Source organism: Lactuca virosa, chromosome 3 (genome assembly GCF_052849685.1).
Source record: "Lactuca virosa cultivar CGN04683 chromosome 3, Lactuca_virosa_CGN04683_v6, whole genome shotgun sequence".
Classification (NCBI taxonomy): Eukaryota; Viridiplantae; Streptophyta; class Magnoliopsida; order Asterales; family Asteraceae; genus Lactuca; species Lactuca virosa.
In genome coordinates, this window is record NC_136428.1 from 110675321 (window position 1) to 110693039 (window position 17719).

Below are 17719 nucleotides of genomic sequence, written 5' to 3' on the forward strand. Positions count from 1 at the left end.
AAAAGTCAATACCATGATTATAGGGATTATTTTTGGAAGTTACTAAACAAATTACTAAATTACCCTTATTTATTTATTTAATTATTTAATTTTTTATTGAATTTTGGTTGGCCTACATTTATGCATACAATAACACAATAATTACTTTAAATACCCGAACCTATCTCTCTCTCTCTCTCTCTCTCTCTCTCTCTCTCTATATATATATATATATATATATATATATATATATATATATATATATATATATATATATATATATATATATATAAGCATTTTCCTTTCGACACATGTATTTGGAACTCCCATTAGTTTTTAATTTGTTTCTAAGAATGACTATATTGATAAATTAATGTTACATAAGTGCAAAATAAAAATAAGACCTCAAACTTGATATAAAATTAAATATTTTAAGTTTGTTAACAATACTAATTAATTATAATAAGTGGTTTTATAATGAATAAATTAAATGGCCATTCTATAACTTTTTTCATAATATATATATATATATATATATATATATATATATATATATATATATATATATATATATATATATATATATATATATATATATATATAGGTTTAGGTTCTATGGAAAAAAAAAACCCTAAAAAAATCCTAAAAATCATAAAAATGCATAAAAAAAATACTTAGAGATCACACAACTTTTTTTTGAATTTTTTTTATCAAAAAATAGTAGCTTTTAACATAAAATCGCTGAAAAAAATTTTGAAAATTTTTTTTTTTTACGAAAAAAAAAAATTGTCTTTTTTTTTCAGCGAAATTGTCAAAAAGGCTGCGATTTTTTGATAAAAAAGTTTTGTAATGTGTAGGTATTTTTTTTATGCATTTTTATGATTTTTAGGGTTTTTTTAGGGTTTTTTTGTTTTCTAAATAACCCTTTCCTATATATATATATATATATATATATATATATATATATATATATATATATATATATATATATATATATATATATATAATAGATGTTAATTTGTTTGCATCAATTTCAGTTGAAACACATACAATAACTCAAGAGTTGTCTAATTTATTTGTTCTCATTTCTTTAAATTTAAAGTAATTAGTCTAGGTTTTAAATATAAAGTAATTAGTCTCTATATGTAAAATAAAATTTAACTTATGTTTATTAATTGTTAATCTTTTTTCATTTTTCTTTCATCGATACACATTATAACTTTATTAGTAGTATATATATCTAAGTTTTGCAACCAAAAAGATCATATGTTTCAAGAAACATGAAAAAATGAAGTTTGATGCATCAATGGTTATTGCAACACAAACTTTTTTTGGGATAATATGGTTTCTATATATGAAATGTATGCCGATTTACATATCTTCTTTTTATATGATTTATAAGTATATTTCTACTACATATGGTATATTGCATATTCTCATGTTTTTATGTTATAAGATGTTGTAGTATTTTTTTATGTTATTTGTTACTCGTTATTCGCTATATATAGAATAACCATATGTTTGACATAAAATTTACATAAATTAAAACGTACATTTGATATGTAATTTACACAACTTAAAACAGTTTTTAAAATCATCAACTAATGGTAGACATAACCAGTAATTTAAAACTAGCTGTTTGTATTTTTTATTTTTTATTTTTGCTATTGATATTTGTTTTTCATGTATAAACATGAAATCACAATTTGTTAAAAGTTATTATTTTAACTTACGCAACGGGCACGAATTTGCCTAGTATATACTATAGAAAAAGTAATTTTTCTTTTACCACATGCATTTGAAACCCTCAAACTTTTCATATTTTATTTTAATATATATTTTATTAATTTACATGTGTTATTAATTGCTATATTAATGGTAGATCTTTTGAATTATCAATATAAATACTAAAAATATTAATTTATTATCATGTTAAACCCATAATATAAATCAAAATATCAAATAAACATAAAAACATTCAAATATTATTTATTAAAATATTTTAAAACATTTAAATGTTTTATATATAAAACAAATCAGTATGTCGAGTTAACTAAAAATATCCAAAACTAATTATTTATAATAATTGACATTTTTATATAAATGATTTTTAAGTCATAACCATTAACAATAATCATAGTTAAAAATAGCATAACCTTGTAAATTATATTACGTTACCTTACAAAAAATATCAAATAAATAATTTCTAAATTAGTTAATTATAATGTTAAAAGTAACATTAAATCAAGAATTATATTTAGTTTTATTCATACGTTAGCCGCGATTAGGGGTCATTAAATGATATGATTTTATAACATGGTTCAAAATCATTACAATTTTACATAACAATTTATTCTAAGAAAATATTATTTCATTGTTAGTATTAATAACATAATTACTTTTAAAATGTATTTGCCAAATTTTAACTACATAATTTTATTCTGCGGAACGCATGAATATTCGCCTACTATATATATAATTTTGTTTATAATATTAACATAGTATCAATTTACAATTGACGATTGTAACCCTTAACTTTCATAAATTGCAATTTCAACCCTTATATTGTTAAAAATATTTTGTAATATTATATTTTTCATCCCTATACTTTTTCAAATATCATTTTGACCCCTTTATTTTTTTCAACATTCATAAATGACATTTTCTACTTATCTATTTTTTAAAATACTTTGTGAAATGATATTTTCCATCTTTTTACTTTTTTAAATGTAACTTTGATCCCTCCACTTTTCACAACTTCCATAAATGATACTTTCCACCACTATATTTCTTAAAATACTTTATAAAATAACATTTTGATGTAAATTGTGTGTACATTTTGATGTTTATTTTTATGTACGTTCTCTACGTATGACTTTGGTCACATACAATATGTTTTCAATCGACGATATAAATTTGAGTTGATCAGTACAACCGGTCTTTTATATTTATCTAAAATACAAATGTACCTAACTTTTTTTAATAAAATTGTCAAAATTCAACTTACAAAACGTATTGTCCCGCCGCAACGTGTGGGGGCAATTTGCTAGTTCATATTATTTTTTAACGTAAGATCATCTCAAAGTTGAAGATTGTAGTAATTAAACCCGAGACCCACTCAATGTTTGAAGTGTTCAAATCCTAAGTTATGATTACTATACCATATTGATGAGTATTTTGAAATTTTAAATTACTAAACATATGTATTAAATGGGCTACAATTTTGAAAGAGTGTTATAAAATGTAATTGTAAAAACTAACATGATATAGTTAAACTAAGAACAGTAAGACCGTACTAATGTGGATGTATATGAAATATGATATAAGAAATACAAATAACAACATTTAAATAACAGGATACAATAGTGCTTCCTAAATTGATTTTTAAATACATTATGATTGATAACGTCTTTATTTGTGACTTTATCAATTGACTGATCATACTTTTATATTTTTATGAATAAACCCTTAATCTACTTGCTATCCTTCACTGATAAGGAAAAAGGGTTCTCAAAAGGACATATACCACCATACCAAAAGCAAAGGTCTTTGTACCAAAACAATGAACCATAGTGGAATTGTTTCTAATGGTGGATACACATACCAAAAATAATGCTTATTTTTGTATGTTAAGAATACAAATGGTAATCTATTCATCTTCACTATCTGCCTTTGCTGACCATAAGTTTACCACCCACGATGGACACCCATCCATTAGAGTATTAAATAAAGCATAACTCTTAACAGTAATCAAATATATTAAATATGCCGTTAAACTTGTTTTATGATGATATGAAGAAAAATAAATTGATAACTCAGCTAAACAAGATAAAATTGGGATCATATCACCTTAATAGAACGTAAATTTCATACATCATGTCTCTTTTAAATCATGATTTCGAAATTATAAGCTATTCATAACTGGATTATCAATGACTTTAATCATAGTTTCACTTGTAAGAAGGTGGTGATCGACTGCTCTAGACTAGGGATATTACACATGCAAGCAAACAGAACTTTGGATTGGTTTAATTTGTTTATTCAGTTTCCAGTGAGAGATGTCAGGAATTTAAGCAGTAGGACTGTTAATGCATATAATAATCTCTTACCAATAACTTTTCACCAATATTTTAATTGTTTTTGGGCCAGTTAAGTATTTAAATAGAAATTTTTTTAAAAACAAAAGCAAAATTCTGAATATCTTAAAGTCATTAAAGATGACATCTTTCCACATAATCTTGAATTAAATATTGCAACTTTCTTTATAAATGAGCCTCACCCTTTTCTTTAAACAAACAATACTTTTTGGTCCCAAAACCAAGCAAAAATGGACACCAACAATGTGGAGAGTGTGGAGAGCCAAAACCAGCATTTACAGTCACATGAATCATCACCAACCAAAGGCACCACCTTCCTAAGAACTTGCTTCAATGGTGTCAATACTTTATCTGGTAAATACACACAAAATAATTGTATATATTCTTTATGCATGATCTCATATTTCCCTACTAACAAACATCATCTTGTTTTTTATACAGGTGTCGGGATACTTTCTATCCCGTATGCGCTCTCAAAAGGTGGGTGGTTAAGCCTAATTTTACTACTCTTGGTAGCTCTTTTATGTTTCTACACAGGATTACTTCTTCGAAGATGCATGGATTCAGACCCCCTCATCATCAAAACATACCCTGACATAGGCCAAGTGGCATTTGGGAGAAAAGGGAGGGCGATTATTTCAACCTTCATGTACCTCGAGCTTTTCTTGGTGGCAGTCGAGTTTTTAATTATGGAAGGTGACAATTTACACAAGTTATTTCCAAAGGAAAGTTTTGACATTTTTGGAATGAAAATTGGAGGGAAACAAGGGTTTGTTTTGGTGACTGCTCTTGTGGTATTGCCTACAACTTGGTTAAGAAATTTAGGGGTGTTGGCCTATGTTTCTGCTGGCGGGGTAATTGCATCGGTGATTCTGGTGCTGGCTGTGTTTTGGGGTGGTGCTTTTGATGGAGTTGGATTCCATGAGAGAGGGGAACTCTGGAATTGGAATGGGTTGCCAACTGCCGTAAGCTTGTTTACTTTTTGTTACTGTGGTCATGCTGTTTTTCCAACACTATGCAATTCCATGAAGGATAAGTCCCAGTTTCCCAAGGTTAGTATTTGGTTTTATATTGCAATTTAACCATCATTCATACCAAAATACATTAAAGACACTACACGTCACAAAAAGACAAGCATATTTTGAGAAATAATGGAAGGGCAGAAATTAAGACTTTGTAATTATCAGGTGTTTTTGGTAACTAGATGTGTTTTTCTGGTAAGTAACTAAGATCCTAAGCTCTTAATAATAAGTATTAACCAATACCTATTTATATACGATTGCAGGTTTTACTTGTTTGCTTTATTTTGAGCACTATAAGCTATGGATCGATGGCGATAATAGGCTACTTGATGTTCGGAGAGCACTTAGCTTCACAAGTGACATTAAATCTTCCCACAAAAAATATAAGTTCCAAAATAGCAATTTACACCACACTGATGAACCCCATAACGAAATATGCATTAGTCATAGCACCAATTGCGGTATCAGTAGAAGAAACATTTCCCTTTCGAGAAAGCAAGATGATGAGTTGTATCATCCGAACATGTCTCGTGATGAGCACTGTCTTTGTGGCACTGTTGGTCCCTTTTTTTGGGTATGTTATGGCGTTTATTGGTGCGTTTCTGAGCATCACTGTGTCGATATTGTTTCCATGTTTGTGTTATTGGAAGATCGCCATAGGGTTCAAAAGAATTGGGGTAGAAATGAGTGTGATTTTGATGATCTTGTTTATTGGAACTTTTGTTGCGGTGGTGGGTACTTATACCGCTTTAACAAATATTATAAACGAGGTTCAGACTAAATGACTTGAACTCGATATTTACATTGTGAATTCCAAATAATTGTAAAAGGTTTTTGTATGCAATATAGTCTGACTAGAACTAGATAAAAAATTTCATTTTAGATTTATGATTCACAATTTTAGCGACACGATAGTTAAATAAAAACCCATGAATTTTATATTTTCTTTTAATATGTCTACTTGAAACTAGGAATATTATTACTAACTCAGAACACACACACATATATATATATATATATATATATATATATATATATATATATATATATATATATATATATATATATATATATATATATATATATGGAAAAGTTCAATAGAGAACCATAATTATTGGTTCTTCAAAGAACCAAATCTTTTTTTTAATTTCTAGAGCTTATTCTTTATCGAAAAAAAAATCTAAAAATATCTAAATTCATATATTAACATTGTGAATGTGAAAAATATTTTTCGGATTCACCGTGTGAATCCGGATTCACGTTGTGAATTTTCAAAGATTCACATTGTCAATTTGACGTAAAAAAAAAATCGAATTTGATATCATTGGAAAAAGGATAAAAAATTATTAATTTCTATATTTTCAGTTTTTTTTTTTTGATAAAAAATAAGTTGTAAAAGTTGAAAAAAAGATTGGTTCCTTGATTCCTTGATTAATTATGGTTCTCTATTGAACCTCACCCTATATATATATATATATATATATATATATATATATATATATATATATATATATATATATATATATATATATATATATATATATATTAGTTCTCTAAAAATGTCTCGCTTAAATTGGAATGAAGAGCAACATATATTTGGATATATTGTTTACTTTGGGTAATTTTATTCAGAGAGATTATGAAATTTTCAAACATCTAATTCATAATTGTCGGGAAATTGATTTTAACAAATTTCAAAAAATGAGTTTTCCCTTTTTTTTGGAGCATGAATATCGAACCTTAAAATGTTATTAAAATGAATAAACAGTTATATGTTGTGTTCTCCTCGTGATACCTTCATTTTTGTATTTCACACATTCAAAACAGATTTAAGATGAATGAGAAATTAATCTTTAATGTGAAGTGTTAGAAAGAAGTAAATAAATAAGTTTAATGAAGTTTTAATTCATCCCATAAAGGTGGGAAAAGGAAAAGAAAGTGGGTATTTAAGTAAAAAAGTTTCTAAGCTTTTTAAGACTTATGACACGAATGCTTTCTTTTACAACGTGCATGAGTGTAAATGCAAACCAAATTAGGTTGGGTTCACTGAATTTGTAAGTGTACACATCCTATGGGTATGAATGCATTACCGATCGACAAGAAAACCGAAATCGACTTCTCTCATCTTCACATTTGCTACATTTTCTTGCCGCTTCAAGATAATCTTCATGCCTACTATAGGTTCGGATAGTCTCGAAAAACCACTACAACCTATTGTATCCTTGCAAACAAGCACCCGGTAGCGGACAAAATTGTTTTAAGTACACTATGTTAAACACATGCCTCAACGTCTTTGTTTTCTTGTTTGATTTCGTATATTTTTGTAATATTATTCATACAGTTATTTTCTTATAAAGTTCACATTAAGCTCGTACGTACACAATATGCCCTTATTATTGGATAATTGAATACGCATCGAATACTCTATGTATAATTAGATACATAAACAAGTACACAACCTTTCTAAGCTTATATATGCTTAATCAAGTTAATTAAGCTTATAGTCTTATACGTAATTGCTTCTTTAAAATCGATTGGTGGGATGCATTAATATATGATACATTGATACATGTATTTCATGCCTCATCTTTAATGTCGATCATTTTCCAAATCTAACATTTAGGTAGAATGCATGTTTCAAGTAGCATAGGATTCAGATTAATGTGAGGGTTTAGGCTTCCAATTGTTCGTTTCTACCATTCGATTCATATATATTATTTTTGCTTGTCCACCATTTGATCGAGGCAACAATAACAAATAGAATACAATATAGACAAAATTTCATAATTGGTCTATGTGGCTTACATAATATCTCACTTTGAGGACTTCCTAGGAAAAAGTCACGCCACTGGTCCTTATAGTTTCAGTTCATTGCACGATTGGTCATTGACCTTAACCCCGTTACTTTTGTATCGTTAGTGTACGGGTATTTTTGTCTTTTCATATCGTTGTGCATCAGACTATATAATTGGTCCCCCATATCCTTTTACTTCTCATTCCCTTCTTTTGATCTTCCCTCTCTTCCAAAAAAAAGACGATTGTGATATTCCACTATGGAAGGTCGGTGGTATTTGTGACATCGTGGACTGATCTGAACTATGGGCGTCGATTCTGGTCATGCTCATGGTTAGGAGGAACATTCAGTTTTTTTGGATGGTTCGACCCTCCCATGTGCCCTAGGTAAACTATTATGATTCCAGGGTTGTTGCATGGAAGAAACAATCTCGAAGCAAGATTAATGATGTTGAAATGGTTACTTTGTCTGAGTTGGTTGTTTTTCTTGGTGTTTTACTTTTTCAAGTAAAAAAGCAAGAAGCTTTTGGGGGAAATCTGTGTTTTGGTCCTTTTTTTATTATAGCTTTTGAAGGATTTTCCCTGTAATCCTATGTAATGTTGGGACAAGAATATGTAATGTAAGTTTGATGTTTATTTTTAAGGTGAATTGGTATTAGCAAGGAAGCAAATTGTCAATTTGATTGCATGTAAGTGTAAAGTTGATTGTTAGTGTGCAATAACATAACCAAAAAACTAGTTACGAAAGTGGCATTACCAAAACTGAAAGTGTACTAGTTCAAACAAAGTAAACCTAAATACCATTAACCATAATGCACGTAAGTGCAATATAATTTTTACAAACATACAATACCCAAAATACCTATCAAAAGTAATTGTTTCTACAAACATACCATAACCAAACATAGTAGACATGTTAAATACTTAGACATAATAGCAAAAGCATACTTAAAGCTACAAACTAAACTGCATCTGCTTTCTGTTTCTTCTTTCCACCCCCTTTTCCAACTTCACTAGGACCTTCCTGCCCCTTGCATGTCCTAGCATTGTGACCTTTGTTGTGGTATTTGCTGCAAGTGATTGTCAAATATTTCCTGCTTATACTTGTACTTTGACTTGGCTCATCAGTTGTTCTCTTCCTTTTTTTTCTTTGGCCTACCAATCTATAAACAAATTTATAAGGATACATATCAAAAAGTTTAGTGAATATTTTCAAATTGAATTATGCAAAACATGTATATCAACAAATCTGTTTGTGATGTTTGGGTGGGAGAAGGATTGTTGAACAATCAGATCTAGGCCACATGCTCCTTCTATTTATTGGGTCAATTGTGTGTTGGTACATAGCATTCCATGTACTAAGCCAATAACATTTGTTCACCTAAGCCTCAGGATCTCCACATTATTCACCATTCTACATCTTATCATACATTCCAGCAATAGCATGCTGGCATGGAATATCTGTAATGTACTATTTCCTACAAGTGCGACTCTTATCCATCAAGTTCACAACATATTGTTCCATCTATAAACTAGTTACTTGATATTTATCAGATCCAGTGAATAGAACCTTCATCTGATTTGCCTCTGTCTTATAGTTTTCTAATATTGTTATTGCAGTTATACTTAGAGAACATTTGCATTTGTCTTGCACTTTATGAACATTTACTATTCTCTTTCTGAGGTATTCTCTAATAAATTCCAAACAAGTTATTATAGGCTTGTACCTGGTGTCACACCCCAAAACCGGAACGGCGGAAACGTTCGGGGGCGGAGGACGTCATGTAGAGTATCACAACAATGGATAATAGTAAACAAGCAACAACATCATCCATTGCATTGATAGTAATAATTTTAATACAAGTGTGTTCTGAAGTTTATAAGACACCAAAATGAATAATCAAAATAAAAGATGAGTCTTGAATGTGCTCCATCTTCTTAAAACCTGGCCATTGGTACCTGTCTATTGGCGACCTGAGAATACAAGTCATTTTGAAAGCGTAGATCAACATTTAAGCTGGTGAGTTCATAAGTATTTTAGTGTCATTGTTTGTATAAGTTTGAAGAATGTACTTGTAAATGGTTGACGTAAAAGTTTGTAAGCGTTTGATGTATATGTTTGTTAACTTCCTAGAAAATCCTATATTTTCTACTAGTGTAGCCTTCTACCAAGACTCAACTTTTCTCTATGTTTGTTCTTTTGTAAAAGTGTGCGTTTTCCCGAGGTATGACTATCATTACCAAAATATAGTTTTTCATTACCGTTTATCTGAGAAGATCACAATTTGAATGAATATGGGAGACTAATGATGTACTAGTAGTTTTATCTAGGTAACTACTAATGTACTAACTACCTTTTAAACTTGTTAGTTAATTAAGGTAAAATGTGATATGATTGTACCATACTAACTGACTAAAACACGACGATGAAAGACGTCGGAAGAAATGACATTTGGCACCCGTAGACTTGCAAGTCCCACTGTAGCTAGCAGCAAGGTGTAGGATAGTCAATCCAGTATAGATCTATACGCAAATTCACGCTCTCCTTCCAGGAGATTCTAGTTACAAAACGAGCCATAACAGTTATGCTATGCCCCGAAGTAGTATCTCACATTATTGTTATAGTATTCTTGTATTTGTATAATATGTACTAGTGTAGTGTATGTTCTCTCTGTCTAGTATGTAGTATGTTCTCTAGTGTATAGTATGTTCTCTAGTATGTGTGGATTCTCGTTATAGTATTCTCTATCTATTTCTCGTTATAGTAAGTATTGTTTCTCGTTATAGTATTATCTATCTGTTTCTCTTTATAGTGAGTATTGTTTCTCGTTATAGTATTCTCTATCTGTTTCTCTTTATAGTGAGTATTGTCTTTCATAATAGTATGTATTGACTCATGTATGAACTGACTCTTTGTATGTTTCATTCTTCTAGTAATAGTATTAGTGACTTCCTAAACTATACCTATTATAGTTTACTAGAAATGTTGTTTGTATGTATGAACGTGTTTGTATACCTTTGCTACCCAAAAGTATTGAACTGAATGAAGGAACTTTTATATCTATACAGATATACATAATATATAATTAAGATTCAAAAGACCTTCGGACAAACAACCGATACCCTAAGTTCATAACCAAACAAGGAACAGGAACTAAGGTGAGCTATCAGTCCTAAGTCCTTTCAATCGTACTTATATAACTATATCTATATAGATATGCATTTGACAAAATATAAGTTTAAAAAGAAGTTTTGTAGAACATTTGAAGAGTTTAATAATAAATATTGATGAGTTGATGTCAATTTGTAAAACGATTTAAAAGCAGTTTGTTTGATAACACAATTTGAAAAGTAAGAAATCTACTTGGTTGGTAGTTATTAATCACATGTGATTGATATAATAACTATAGTAGTTCAACTTGTATTCCCCCCCCCCCCCATAAAAGCATTTAAAATCATTTAAAAGATAAGTTAAGGGGTATGAACTCACCTGTAGTGAGTGGTTTGGATGAAAGTGTGGTATAGGATGCTAGGTGTCAAGTGAAGACTTGAGCACACACACGGATCCTATTCAGCATATAATGACACACACACACACACACACACATATATATATATATATATATATATATATATATATATATATATATATATATATATATATATATATATATATAGGATTAGTGTTTATAACAACTAATCATGAAATGGAACAACCTTAGGGACTAGGAAACACTTGTAGTGAAGTGTTAAACCACTTCGGGTTGCATATAAGGGGTGTATGGCCTCTTATTGGAGTTTACGGCCCGAATGGTAAGGCCCCCATGAGTTCACGTCCCATGGGTTTACGGCCCCATGAGTTTACGGTCGTAAACTCATGGTAGTTTGTACCAAAGTGGGTGGTAAGGTCTAACAAACTACCAGGAAGTGTTCTAGACTAAAGACTGGTCCATATGCACCACTAATTAGGGTTTACCACCAAGGGAGATTGCCTTGGCCGTAAACACCCTTTTGTTCTTGATTTCTTGATGTTAAGAAGGTGTAAACTATGTGATTCAAGTATATAACAAGCTAAGGGTAGTGTACTTACGTAATAGAAGCTTGAAAGGGTGATTAAGGTCCAAAAACACTAGTGTGTTCTTGGTGTTCTTGGCAAACTGAAGAAAACTTGAAGATCTATCCAAAAGAAGAGATTTCATGGATGAAATCATGTATATTCACTAGATATGGAAGGATATCAAGTCGAAAATGGAAAGATTACTTACATTTTTGAAGATTGGAAGCTAAAGTCTTAAGATCCTTGGGAGAGAATTCGAGTTCTAGGCTTGGAAATGTGAAAAGTGACTGAAAAATGACTAAGGACCTCATATGTAGCATGGAGTTTACGGCCACCATGGGTTTACGGCCGTAAACTCATGGTCCCTGGCCTTAAACTCCTCTTTTGAGGGTTTATGGCTTGCTTGATGGCTCACAAATTCAATTGACACTTCATTTCACTCATTCCTTTGGTGTACTAGGCTCTAAATGCTCAAACAGACTCAAAATAGTGCTAGAAGATTGCAGAAATGAGACAGACTTTGATTGAGTTTAAGAATTATACAAGATAGAAATTTCGGGTTGTCACATCATCCCCCCATTAGAGAGAATTTCGTCCCGAAATTAGAGTCTCACAAATAAGCTATTATAAATAACTAAACGAAAAGATGAGGATATTTCAATTTAAACTGATCCTCACGCTCCCAAGTGAATTCAGGTCCTCGCTTGGCGTTCCAGCGAACCTTCACTATCGGGATACGGCTTTGCTTCGTTTTCTTGACCTATCGTTCCATGATCTATACAGGTTCTTCCACAAAGTTGAGGCTCTCATTGATCTCGATCTCGTCAAGTGGGATTACAAGAGTCTCGTCGGACAGACACTTTTTCAAGTTAGAGACGTGGAAAGTAGAATGTACGTTACTGAGCTCGCGGGGTAAGTTGAGTTTGTAAGCTATAGGGCCGATTCTGGCAAGAATCTCGAAAGGCCCTACGTATCTTGGATTTAGCTTTCCACATTTTCCGAAGCGTATCAAGCCCTTCCAGGGTGAGACCTTCAATAGAACACGGTCGCCCACCTGGAATTCCAACGGTTTCCTTCGTTTGTATGCGTAGCTTTTCTATCGGTCTCTAGAGGCTTTCAATCGTTCACGAATCTGAACGATCTTCTCTGTCGTTTCCCGAATGATTTCCAGACCTGTGAGAGTGCTATCAGGAACTCTTCCTTTAGCTAACTGCGTGTCGCCCACCTCAGCCCAGCACAGAGGGGATCTGCACTTCTAGCCATAGAGGGCTTCAAATGGAGCAGCCTTTATGCTCGTGTGATAATTGTTGTTGTAGGAGAACTCGACAAGGGGTAAGTGAATATCCCATGCTTTTCCAAAGTCTATCACGCAGGCTCGCAACATATCTTCCAAGGTTTGAATAGTTCTCTCACTTTGTCCGTCGGTTTGTGGATGGTAGGTTGTACTCATGTCCAGCCTAGTTCCAAGGGAACTTTGTAGCGACTGCCAGAACCTCGAAGTGAATCTACTATCTCTATCAGAGATAATGGATATGGGAACACCATGCAATCGTACTATCTCCCTCAGATATGTTCTTGTTAGCTTCTCCATCTTGTCAGTCTCTTTGATCGGTAGGAAGTGTGCGAACTTTGTTAACCGGTCTACGATCACCCAAATGGTATCGAGGCCACCCGTAGTCTTGGGCAACTTGGTTATGAAGTCCATCGTGATCACCTCCCACTTCCATTCAGGTATCTCCAGTTGCTGAAGTAATCCTGATGGTTTCTGGTATTCGACCTTAACCTTAGCGCAAGTAAGGCATTTACTCACGAAGGTAGCAATCTCTGCTTTCATGTTAGGCCACCAGTATAACTTTTTAAGATCCATATACATCTTATCTGAACCTGGGTGGACGGAATATCGAGTGTTGTGAGCTTCGGTCATGACCAAGTCTCTGAAACCACCGTGTTTTGGTGTCCAGATCCGATCCACGAGATATAGGGTTCCGCTACCCTTGACCTCCAATTTCTTATCCATCCCTCACAGGGATTCACCCGCCACATTTTCAGGTTTCAAAGCTACGAGCTGAGCTTCCTTAATTTTTGTGGAAAAGTGTGAATGGATTGTCATAGTCAATGATTTGACTCTACGACCAGAATATTCTTTCTGATTTAGGGCGTCAGCTACTACGTTGGCCTTGCCGGGATGATAACGAATTTCGCATTCGTAATCACTGAGTAGCTCGACCCACCGTTGTTGTCTCATGTTGAGCTCCTTCTGGTCGAATATGTGTTGTAAGCTTTTGTGGTCTGTAAAGATAGTGATTTTTGTACCATACAGGTAGTGTCTCCAGATCTTTAGAGCAAACACCACTGCTCCTAACTCAAGATCGTGTGTGGTGTAGTTGACCTCGTGTGTCTTCAGCTGTCTTGAGGCATAGGCGATGACCTTACCTCGTTGCATCAGAACACAGCCGAGCACTTGATTGGACGCATCGCAATAGACTACGAAGTCTTCTATCCCTTCGGGGAGGGACAGTATCGGTGCGGTGCATAAGGCTCGTTTTAGCGTTTGGAACGCTTTCTCCTGCTTCTTTTCCCAGTCAAAGGCCACCCCCTTCTGGGTCAGTGTTGTAAGCGGTTTCGCAATCCGCGAGAAGTTCTGTATGAACCTGCGATAGTAGCCAGCGAGGCCTAGAAATTGACGAATTTCTGTAGAAGTCTTCGGTGCTGACCAGTTCTCAATGGCTTTGATTTTGGAAGGGTTCACGTGTATTCCCTCTTTGCTAACCACGCGCCCTAAGAATTCGACTCTTCGGATCCAAAATTCGCATTTCGAGAACTTCGCATAGAGCTTCTCCGATCGTAGTGTTTCCAAGACCTGTCGTAGATGTTAACTATGCTCCTCCTTACTACGAGAGTAGATAAGTATGTCATCTATGAAGACGATGACGGACTGATCCAAGTAACGACGACACACCCTATTCATGAAATCCATGAATACTGTGGGCGCATTGGTCAATTCGAACGGCATCACTAAAAACTCGTAGTGTCCATAACGAGTTCGGAAGGCTGTCTTCGGAACATCCTCCCCTAGCACTCGGAATTGGTGATACCCAAATCTCAGGTCTATTTTTGAAAAGAAGTTCGCCCCTTGAAGTTGGTTAAACAAATCGTATGCGAGGCAGAGGGTAACGATTTTTTATGGTTAGTTTGTTAAGTTCTCTGTAGTCGATGCACATACGGAACGATCCATCTTTCTTCTTGACGAACAAGATCGGTGCTCCCCAGAGTGAGAAGCTTGGCCTAATGAAGCCCTTGCTGAGCAATTCGTTAAGTTGACCGAATAGCTCCTGCATCTCAGCTGGTGCTAGACGATAGGGCGATTTGGCTACGGGGTAGCTCCTGGAACTAAGTCGATCCTGAACTCGACTTGATGTTGCGGAGGTAATCATGGGAGTTCTTCTAGAAAGATGTCGGGAAAATCGCGTACTACTGGAATGTTCTTAATGTCTTTCGTTTCTTGGCTCACATCGACAACATAAGCAAGGAATGCGCGACATTCCTTTCGCAAGAATTTCTGGGCTTGAATGCTCGAGATGAGGCGAAGGTTAGTGTCGGGTTTGTCGCTGTAGATTACTAGGGTTTTGCTAGACGGCAAATTAATGCGAACAGCCTTTTCATAACTCATGATGTCGGCACGATGAGCACTCAACCAATCCATACCGATAATGGCGTCGAAACTTTTGATTGAGACTGGCATGAGGTCGATTGGAAATGAATGGCTATCTAGTGTTAGTGAACAAACTATGTATATGTCGCTAGTACTCTCTAGAGCGCACTAGAGTTTCAACTGGGGTGGGAGGCACATTAGTACTACTCCCGCTAGTACTGGTTGAGTTGAATTGTGTTAGAGCTGCCGTAACAGCCGCATTCACAACAGCTTGGATAGTTGTTGGGTTGTATTGAGGAGAAGGAGTTTGATCTGGGGTTCTTGGAGTAGCGCGCCTGTTCGATCAATGCGGAGGCATCATGAAGTTATAAAATCACAAGGATGCAGATATCGGTAAGAGTAGAATGATGAGTGTGACTCATGGACTAACTCTTCATAGTCCAACAACACAATTGAAAGCATGATTGAATAGAAATCTAGTAATGGAAAGATGAAAGCATTTGGATAATCTCTTATAAAGTTAGATATCTGTCAATAATACTGGTATTACAGATGTAATGAGTTTTGGGAAAAATGACCTAAAAGAAGGTCTTACATCAAACCAAGATGAGAAAATTTGACAGAATTAAGACCTAACTATCGAAAGTTCAAGGTCTTAACATAGACAGGAAAACTAAAACTAGAGCTTTTACATAGTCCTAATTTATATCCAAAATAGAAAGTTGAGTAGGCTCTATCTGCGACGAGAACCACTAGAGTGAGTTCTTGATTCAGACAGACGGCGCCCCATGTCCCTCATGCGCCTTTCGGACATAGCCTGCCGAGCTTGAAGTTCCCTGACTTCGGCTTGGGTTTCAGTAAGTTCTCTCTGTAGAGCCGCATTCTGACTCTGATTCCTCGCCTGAGCAGACTCCAGATGACGAATGCGTACGGTATTGACTCCCGCATTAACATCAACCTCCATGGTTCGGTTGATAGCCGCTCTACCCTGCTCATCAGTACGAGCAACCATGCAGACTAGAATAGGCAAGATTCTGTCCGCTGAGCCTCCCTCGCTCAAGTCGTAGAAGCTTCGATCTCCGTTTTAGGGTAACGGCTGACCCTGTTCGTGGCTCCATCTGTTCAAGTTCACTGCCCACAGTGGTGTGGGACCTTGAAATGCTGGACGAGGGTTAGGATTTGGGATTTGAGCCACTGGGGGTAGGTTGTTGACTTCTGGTTCGGAGTCAGAACCATCCGAAAAGCCTTCTGCGAGGTGATCATCCAAAGGGATTGGATGATACTCTTCTGGTTCTGCTTCGAGCCATCCATCATTGCCGTTGTTGGGAAACTACGGGTCTCCGGGGATATGGAATCCAACCATGTTATCTACGCGAGAATAGGGGGTGAAAGAAATAGTTAATAGACATACTAATTAAGATAATTATAAGATGACCCTTACTAGTTACTCCAACATTTACGTATTGCATACCAGTTATATGCAACCAAGGCAGGATAGACCTTCGAATAAGTGACCCTAACTCTAAGCCCACAACCAAACAAGGAACAGGAAGTAAAGCAAAGATCACAGATTCTAAGTCTATAACACTCTAGTCACATGTAACCTTAGCGTATCCACTCTGCAACTATTGACATACTAATAAAGACCTTTTTAATTTGTACATAAGTAATTATAGTAACACAAAATACTCCTATAGTATTTTAAGTTTATTTTATGTTCTAATGTTTTCGTTGTAGTAGTGTTGGTAAGTTTTTAGACTTGCTGCAACATCATAAACAATCCTGGACACATGCTAATCACTTCTCGAAAAGATATAGTTGATCAGGCTATATCACTCCCAGATCTGATTATATGCCCCCAAGACTACTCATGCTGTCCAACAACCGTAATACTTTTGTTCTGTCCTAGTGACACTGATTTTAGTATGAATGCAGGTAGGTATACGTTGGTTAAATATTTTATTATTTAACAGTATAAACTCTTGCTCAGAGTATTTTAATCCCATTGTGTTTATAGATGTATATCTTTTATGGGTTGATATAGTCGATTCACTATAAACAATGCTCTGATACCAATCTGTCACACCCCAAAACCGGAACGGCAGCAACGTTCGGGGGC

General features: G+C 34.1%; 1 protein-coding gene across 1 annotated transcript; it reads left to right on the forward strand.

Annotated features, from left to right (window-relative positions):
• Window positions 1-4259: 4259 nt before the first annotated feature.
• LOC145166367 (amino acid transporter AVT1I-like) lies at window positions 4260-5986 on the forward strand. Its single transcript, XM_079085321.1, has 3 exons — window positions 4260-4430; window positions 4518-5128; window positions 5362-5986. Exons 1-3 carry the CDS (start codon window positions 4307-4309, stop codon window positions 5881-5883), a joined length of 1257 nt encoding a protein of 418 aa, XP_078941447.1. The 5' UTR covers window positions 4260-4306; the 3' UTR covers window positions 5884-5986.
• The last annotated feature ends 11733 nt before the right edge of the window (window positions 5987-17719 follow it).